Raw genomic sequence first — 9,611 nt, forward strand, 5'->3', positions numbered from 1 at the left:
ATAAACTATGCATATTGAATTTTTCTAAATCATTTGTATTGATTTCGTTTGAGGAAAAACAAAAAGTTAAGTTTGAGAGAGATCATAAGTGTCAAAAATCCGTAAAATATATAAGGACTTGTTAATTTATTTTGTAAGTAATCAATAAAAAAAACCTTCGATTAGTCACTAAAACACGATAAAAATGCATGTATGAATTTTTTAAATGTGTATTCACTATGTACACGTAAAAACAACCATGAAAATATCAAAATCATTCAGTCTTGTCTCCTTCCTCCTTACTTGGCTCTTTTCCATGTTTGGATTTTGGATTCATAGGAAGGTCTTGACTCTGGGAACTAGATCTCTCTAATCCTCCAATGGGGTTATGCTTAACATACTTCTTTCCACTTCGCTTGAATGTTGTTGTATCTATCATAGGCGAGATAATTGGTTTCTTCGTGAGCTGTTTGTGACGGGAGTGCGCTCTTTTGCATCACATACCTTCTTGTCAACAATACTCTCCTCGCCTTTAATGTAACATTTTGCTCGCATCACTACTTAAACTAAATATGATTATGGTCTTTGGGTGAGGGATTCGTTAAAGTGTCCCATCTTGAGCCCGTTCTAAAATGCTCATACGAACATTTTTTGGTTTGGATCGACTACCTTGATTGTTGCTTCTTCGAAGCAGACGAGATACTTCCTCAACGAATCTAATGAACCCTTGTGTATGTTTAATAGACTTGCGGCAGTTAGATTCCAATGCCTGGTTGCAACAAATTTGTGAACTAGCTTCTACACCAAGTCTTGATAGCTGGTGACGGAGAGCCTGGGAAGGCATATATACCATCTCAAGATTGCGTCTCGAAAGGTGTCGTACAAGAGCTTGCAGTTCAAGGAGCCAGGTGCCCTAATGATTTCCATATGAGTGTTGATGGAGGTCACATGCATCCATATAACTTATCAAACGATGGGACCTTGAAGTTCTTAGAGATGGGAATCTCATATATCTCGTCTGATAGAGGTTAGAGATCCAATACTTCTAGTTTATCCACCGTAATTTTCCTAGTTGGTTCTACAGGAAATGAATAACGTTATCCTACAAGGTTTGATTTTGGCGACAAAATTTTTCATAGCAACACGCATCTCTGCTACGAGACTTTCCTTATCGTCTAATTCCTCACTGTCAGAGTCGTTGTCTTTTTGTTCACCATGATAAAGGATGATCGCAAATACAATACTCCCGTTGAGTGTTGTTATGATGGTCCATGTCAGTTTTACTAGGGTCTCATGATGGACGCCAATTTCACTCGCTAAAATTACAAATGTGTGACAAACCGCTAGTGATTAAGGACTATCACAAGCTTTACGATTGTTATTGTATTGAGAACTAGCTCGCATGAGGTGAGAAGTTAATGTATGTATGTATTTTCTCTATCTTCTCCTCCTAGGTCTCACGATCCAGATGAATTTTTAATCTCATGGGCCTGGAACTAAGTCTTCCTAGGATGTAGCAGCCACTCCAAGAAAAGGTGATTGATTCCTTGAAATCTAAGAAGCGCAATTAAATCCCACGACCTACTATGTAACGTATGTTGACTAAACACATGTTTCTCAATTGTTAACACCAAAGTTGAGTTTACTTTCTAACATTTTAAATTTAACGAAAAAAACACTATGATAAACCGTTCTTAAAATCGTAGAAATTATTGAACGGTATTTGAAACATGACCAATCTTTATGTAGGCGATAAAAATGAACTTGTACTTGTGCTAGCAATATCCACCGGCAAGTCAATGAACAGACTGAGTCAACCAACAAAGTAATTTTTTATGGGATAAAGAAGTTAGATGACACTAAAGGGTGTTAGGAACAAGGAGGGAACCGATTCCTCACCCACCAACTTAGTCCATAAGTTTAACCTATAAATATCTCAATCCCACATATTAGGATATTCATTTGTTTTTCATAGGTTTAGCAAAATTAAATCCTCTTGCAATCAATTAGGTCTCTTTTTAATGTATTTTTACAAGTACAAAAGCATGTGTACACTCTATGAAAAATATAGGCACAAGGGTCTTTCAAAATATTATAAATATTTCTCGTAGGCTATGTTTGGATATACTAAATTGAATGGAGCGGAATGGAGTGGAACAGAATGGAGCGGAATAGAATGGAGTGGAATGAAATAAAGATGTGATTCCATTGTTTGGGTATTTCATGTCGAAATAGAGAGATTTTGTCATTCCGCCCAAATCGGAGGGCATAAAAAATGATGGAAAGTGATGGAATGGGATGGAATGCATTCCATTTGGTTCCGCTCCATTCCATCCATTCTTAATCAATCCAAACAATGGAACGTAAGTTTATACCATTTCGTTCCATTCCATTTCGCTCCCTTCCATCAATCCAAACATACCCTTAAGCTTGTTTTGAAATAAAGTATGTTCTGACATCTCACTTTTAATCCAACATCGTGTTTAGGAGTGAACAAATATGAACTGTATGATTGAAAGCGACGACCTATTGGCTTTTTGTGCAAACAGATCTGGTCGGGTCTGATGTTAGGTTGATTTAGTTGCTTAATTTGAATAGTATAAGGTTGCTTCTGTTGAACATAAGTGATTATTTTAGATTTGTTGAAAACTGAACCCAATCAAACTTAACCAATATTTTTGTATTACTATTACACTAATCTATTACTAAAATGAAATTCATAATGTTGTTAGGTTATTATCATTTTTATAATCTAATGGTGTTATTGTGTACTCACAAAAATACAACACATGCAATATAAAGTTTTGAATTTTATTTAATTTGTGACTTAAAATATGATAATAACAAAATTAATGTAAAATAATATTGAAAATCTAAATTATGATAATATGAAATTAATGTTAAATGATATTTAAAATAATTTTAAAAAATAGTTATTCTTTGATAGTTTTCTAAATAAAAGTAAAAGATGAATGTTTGGGAATTTTATAAAAAAAATGGACCATTTTTATGATTTTAATCCAATAAATATTAAATCGGTAAAATTTATCTGTCAAACCAATTTAATCGAATTTATCAAAAATTGAAATTTCATCATTCGAAATTGAATCTTTTAAATAAAATTGATATTTACGTCAGATTTAAATTTTGAGTCAAATAACGACTCAAACAAATTTGTTGTCTAGTCTTAATCGTGTCCAAAAGTTTAAAGATTTAGAATTTTCCTCTACAAATATGAGATTTATCATCTTGAATTTGTTATTCTCAAGTCGAATACTAATATATTTTTTTAAAAAAAGCGCTCTTTACGTTTATTTATATGATTAGAATTAAATTAAGTATAAAAATAAATATCAAAATGATAAAATAATATTTCTATTCTGTATAGGTTTATTCTACCACTTCATTTTGTTATATTTTGAAATATTTAAAGATACTACTAAAAAAAATTTAAAAACTCAAATAACCATACCAAAGTAACCACTTTTTAAATAAAAAAATTTCGTTACACTGATGAGACATCACAATGTGTGGCGTATGCATTGAAATTAAATAGAATGCACCACACTGTATGGCACATGCACTTAAATTTTAAATAAATATGTCATTCCATGTGACTACTTAGTTGTTATTAAAACAATCGAGTAGTCACACTGAATGCCGCATTCTCTTAAAATTTAAGTACATGCACCATTTTACACGACATGACAGAAGTGCATGCACTAAATACAGGGCCGGTGAACAGCATGTGCAAGCTGTGCAATGGCACAGGGCCTCTCAATTAATGAGGCCTATTTTTTAGTGTTATCTATTATTTAAAAAAAAAAAAACTAGGTAATATAGTAATACATAATAGAAATTATATTGTATATGCTTAATATAGTTTGTTATTTAAAGTTTTTTACCCATATCTCGTTATGACAATTCTCTAAATGATATTAGATTGTATATTATTCTTTGACAACAAATAATATTAAAATAGTAGTAACTTAGAACAGCATGAGGACGTGTGACAAAATTGATGAATGAAACAGGATTTTTTTAGAAAAGATATTAAACATATATTACTCAACAACACTTTGTATCATAAAATTAAGACACGAGTTAAACAAATTAAACTCAATAAATTAAGATAAGTTAAACAAATTCAAACAACAACAAATTTGTTGGCCAACCCTAAATTTTGTAAGGCCTAATTTTTTTCATTAATAATAATAAACATAAAAAAATGTTACAACAAAAACTCAACAAATTAAAAATGTTTTTTGAAAAAAATCCAATACATACCGAAAATAAAATTGATTAAAGTAAAAATAATTATAACTAAATTTATTTTTGATTAATATAAAATTATACTTTTTATCTGTCATTTTTAATTATTATAATTATATATATTTTTACAATTTAGGCCCATTTTTAAAATAGAACGGGGCCTCCAAATTGATTGAGCCGGCCCTGACTAAATAGTATGACGTCTCCTCTTAAATTTTAATGCATGCGCCACATAATCTGACGTTTCTTTATGTAGCAAATCTTTTTATTTAAAAAGTAGTTACTTTAGTTAGAGTGGTTATTTTAGTTTTTTTAAAAAAAAATTGGTTATTTAATTTTTTTTTTCTTCACATTATCAAGTGTCGTATCAAATTTACTATACTTCCAATCCAAAAAAAGATGTTCATAAAGGTTATAGTCAGAAAGTGAACTACCAAAGAAAGGCGATGGAATAATAAACAGGAAACTCACTTATTGAACGAATCTATGCCCACCCACACACTTGCTCAAACTAATCCATCCCACTAAGAAAGCACACACACACATCTTAATCTAATCTGCCACATCACCACCATCATCATCATTAAAGAAACATCATCACCACAAAGACCAAGCAAATATCTCACTCTCCCTGCTCCTCTTCTTCTTGTTTTTCTCCTAACTAATAATAATAAGTCCTTTTATTTGATAAAGAGTAATATTTCAATGACTAGACCACTTAAAAAATTCAAACCAAATAAAACCTTGACACTTTTTCATTTCTTCACTAAAATCCAAACTTAAATACCTCATACCATATTATTAATAGTATTATCTATTTCATTTTATATACATGATTGCCGGCGATGCCGACGCCGGTAACCGCAGCTCGGCAATTCCTCACCGACGAAGCCGCGCGTGCACTAGACGACGCAGTAACAGTCGCCCGCCGTCGTAGCCACTCGCAAACCACCTCACTTCACGCCGTCTCCGCCTTACTATCCCTCCCATCTTCCTCTCTCCGAGAAGCCTGCTGCCGCGCTCCCGTTCGATTCCCGCCACATCCGTCATTTTCTCACCGTCTCCAGTTCCGAGCACTCGAGCTTTCCGTCTGTGTATCTCTCGACCGACTCCCGTCGTCGAAAGGTTCAACCACGGAGGAGCCGCCGATTTCGAATTCACTCATGACCGCAATCAAACGGTCACAGGCCAATCAGCGGCGTCATCCCGAGAGTTTCCATTTGTTCAATCAGTATCAGAATGGAACGTCGTCGTCTATGTTGAAAGTTGAGCTTAAGCATTTTGTTGTATCGATTCTTGATGATCCGATTGTGAACCGGGTTTTTGATGAAGCTGGATTTCGAAGCTGTGATGTTAAGCTCGCTTTGCTTCAACCACCGCCTCAAGTTCGTTCTTCTTCAATGAAAGAACTCTGCTCTAAATCCAGGTATGTGTATTCTTTGTTTCAGTGGTTTTTATTGATTGTTTTCATTGCTTTGATGTGTGGAACTCTGTCATATAAATCATATGCATTAGGAAGCTGGAGACATGTGCTAACAGATTGAATGTAATTTAGATAATTTTCACTCTGTCATTATAGTTGATCCCTTTCTTGTTATGCATTGTAAGAACTCAAAATTAATGTTTTGTAAGCATGGATTCTTAAAATCTTCTATTTTTTGTAACTCCTACTGTGAGCCCAGAAAATTAAATAGTCTGTTCTGTTGTTATATATATGAATATTGGCTACACAATAAGCTTCATTTTTTGTAGAGGATGCTTTAGTTGAAGTCTGTCCCATTGTTTGCACTTTAATTTCTGACTGTTGTGCTAATTGGATCTCACAGTTTCATGCTCATGATAAACTTACAGTTTGATGGGGTCCTTTGTTCCATTTGGTGGATTCTTTTCTACACCTTCTGAGAGCAAAAATCTTGCAAGCTCTTCAAATGCATCTTTTACTCGCTGTAACAAATGCAATGAAAAGTACGAACAAGAAGTTGCCAATGTTTTGAAGGTAGATCCTGCTATTCTGTCATCTAGTTGCTCCACAAGCTTGCCTTGGTTTAAAAAGGATGTTGATGTGGATACACATGGAGGACTTGATGTGGCAAAGGTTTGTTATGATCTCCGAATGTTAGATATTCTTGTTCTATGAATACTGTGGCATTCACATGCATACACATGATGCATGCAACATGGTGGGGGCAATTATTGTACTAATCCACATATATAATTTAATGGTACCAATAATGCTTGCTTGCCTATACTGGTTAAAACTATTTTAGCTTCCTTAATGTTAAAAGTCGCTTTAGAGGATAAAGTACGTAATTATAGATTTATTTTCATTGATTTAGGAACTAATGGTTGAGATTATGATCTTATGCATGTAAATGTATGACAACCTATGGAGCTTATATGTCAATAATTGATTTTAGATTCAATAGCTATAGCTTACCTATTTTACCATTCACTTAAAACTATACCAATTAAGGTAACAAAAAACCTTCCAATAAAGAAAGAGGGGGAAATTTGGTAATTTACTGAACTTAATAAATTAAACCTTTATAAAAGTTTAAAGCCTAATAGCATATTCTACATCCACCAATATAGTGGCCTATATAATTTTGGTCTGCCATATAAATCTGCAGTAGCTGAAAGGACATTTTTGCTATTAGTATTGGGACACAAAAAAGTCATATGTTTCCTTTAAAACTCATAGAACATCAACAATTTATTCTATCAAATTTTACCTATAAAATGATATTAGAATTATTTATTTTCCCATGAAGAACTGTAAGATTTTGTTTCTTGGGGTTATATTTGCTAATTGCTAATTAAATTTCTTGAATCAACTTTTTATCAACTATCATATTTTGCATCACTTGCAATATTTCACTGGTTCAAATCTATGGTGTATATATATTTAAGAATGAACTCCATCATCCAGTGCAGACTAATGAAGAAAATACAAGCTTGAATGATAAGATATTGGGATTTCAAAAGAAGTGGAATGATATTTGTCAACAACTTCATCAAACAAGGGCTCAGGTTCCATCACCTGAGGGTTTTCGGTTTGGTTCAGGTTTTATTGAAAGCAGCAGTAAAGATCCATCACCTGAGGGTTTTCGGTTTGGTTCAGGTTTTATTGAAAGCAGCAGTAAAGATCCATCACTTAATGGACTCCAATGTTCTAATACATTTTCCTTCATGCCTAAAAATTTGGATGGTACTTTTCCATCAAAACAGTTATCTCCGGCTCTAGTACATACTGATACAATCAGTGTTGATGTTAGAACTGATCATGTGCAGAAAGATACAGAGACTCAGGAAATTGATTTGACAACTCCTTGGGCCGCCCCTTCACGTATGGCCAATAGTTGTGTGCTTGATAACAAATCATCTTCGTCCCTTACTACTGTGGCCACAGATTTAGGATTGGGAACGTTATATGCATCAACACCAAATGCTTGTAAGCCAGATACACCAAGGGTTCAGGATAAAATAAAGCATTTTGAGCGTGTGTCAGATTCTGCTTCAGCTGATTGTGTTGCTATCCAGGGAAATACATCATACCAGATTGCTAGATCTTCCTGCTCTGTCTCAAAGTTGTCAGCTATATTTGATTCCGTAGATTTTAAGTATCTTAATAAACTTCTCTTTGAAAAGGTTGGCTGGCAGGATCAGGCCATATGTGATATCAGCCGAACTTTGTTCCTTCGAAAATCCGGCGAAGGAAAGAGTAGAGACTCACATGGTAGAGCAGACATATGGTTTGCTTTCCTTGGACCAGATAGAGTTGGAAAAAAGAAAATTGCTTCAGCTCTTGCAGAGGCTATATTTGGAAATACAGAAAGTGTAATCTCTCTGGATCTAGGTTTCCAGGACAGATTTTCCCAGTCGAACTCAATTTTCGAATGCCAAAAATCATTTTCTTATGATGTGATTTTTAGGAAGACAGTTGTGGACTATATTGCTGGGGAGTTGAGTAAAAATCCTCATTCCGTTGTCTTTCTCGATAATGTGGATAAAGCTGATTTTCTGGTGCAGAGTAGTTTGTTGCAGGCAATAAGAAGAGGTAAATTTCCAGACTCACGGGGAAGGGAGATTAGCATCAGCAAAACAATCTTTCTTTTAAACTCATCTGTCTGTAAAGGCAACGACTCTTCTGCATGGAACGACGGTAAAATGTTTTGTGAGGAAGCAATCCTAGAAGCCAAAAGATATCAAATGCAGTTATTACTTGGAGATACATCTGAGGATGCCAAAAGAAGCTGTAGTACAAATATCAAGATTGTGCCAAGAAAAGGGTTTTCAAAACCTTCATTTCCGAACAAAAGAAAGCGTGTTGGTATAAGTGACTTCAAAGAGGAGGAAACAACAAGCAAGATGCAAAAACAGGTTTGCGAGACATCAATCCCCAATCTTGATTTAAATATGCCTCTAGAAGAGCACGAAGAGGGTATGAACGACAACGACTGTGAACACAAGTCTGTAGTGGATAACTCAGACTCCTGGTTTTGTGATTTATGCAATCAGATGGATGAAAAAGTGGTTTTTAAGCCATTCAATTTTGACGAGCTTGCCGAGAAATTACTAAAAAACATTAGCATACAATTTGAAAGGACATTTGGTTCAGAGTTTCAGTTGGAAATGGATTATGAGGTAATAACACAGATACTTGCAGCTGCTTGGTTAGCAGACAAGAAAAACTCCGCGGAGGATTGGGTAGAAAGTGTTCTTGGCAAAAGCTTTTCTGAAGCTCAAAAGAAATACCATCCTGCAGATAAATATGTTGTGAAGCTAATTAACTGTAAATCTATTTTTGTGGAAGATCCTGATCTTGGAGTATGCCTTCCAGCTAGCATTAACATGAAGTAATTTTTTTGTTTACTATGTAGTATGATTGTAATTACTTGTAAAATGTAGCTTTTAGATATAACATATGGTAGTTGGTAGCATTGTTCAGCTAATTAATCTCACATTTTTTAATGTGTTGATTTTTGTGTTGTAAGTTCTGTGATACAAGAATGTGTAGTTTTTCTGGTAAAATGTCCTTTCTTTCTAACTTTCTTTAAATGTATTGTACCCTAAAATATTTGTTTGCAAGTGTTATATTACTTGCGATAATATGGCATTATTATTCGCACCACAACTCAGGACTTAAGTGAAAATCAATATAGTCTTTAAAATTCGGAATTTATTCTTCGGGTGCATCAAAAATATAATGACAGTCAAGTCTCAAACCTAAGTTAGAATTCAAAATAAAGTTCGTGAGCACACTCCATTTCAATTATTTTTCAAGCTTTCTTGCTACTTCTATGACATTGCATTTAAAAATAGGACATAAGTGAATCTCTACTCCATTCAAATCAATCGAG

General features: G+C 34.0%; 1 protein-coding gene across 2 annotated transcripts; it reads left to right on the forward strand.

The window, feature by feature from the left end:
* Positions 1-4,864: 4,864 nt before the first annotated feature.
* LOC131639735 (protein SMAX1-LIKE 7-like) lies at positions 4,865-9,397 on the forward strand. 2 transcript variants are annotated; one of them, XM_058910200.1, is made up of 4 exons: positions 4,865-5,677; positions 6,103-6,346; positions 7,186-7,291; positions 7,349-9,397. In XM_058910200.1, exons 1-4 carry the CDS (start codon positions 5,097-5,099, stop codon positions 9,109-9,111), a joined length of 2,694 nt encoding a protein of 897 aa, XP_058766183.1. In that variant the 5' UTR covers positions 4,865-5,096; the 3' UTR covers positions 9,112-9,397. The 2 variants fall into 2 exon arrangements, with proteins under 2 accessions (XP_058766183.1, XP_058766182.1); XM_058910199.1 differs by having other exon boundaries at positions 7,186-9,396.
* Positions 9,398-9,611: the final 214 nt, after the last annotated feature.

Source organism: Vicia villosa, unplaced genomic scaffold (genome assembly GCF_029867415.1).
Source record: "Vicia villosa cultivar HV-30 ecotype Madison, WI unplaced genomic scaffold, Vvil1.0 ctg.002746F_1_1, whole genome shotgun sequence".
In the NCBI taxonomy this organism is placed as follows: domain Eukaryota; kingdom Viridiplantae; phylum Streptophyta; class Magnoliopsida; order Fabales; family Fabaceae; genus Vicia; species Vicia villosa.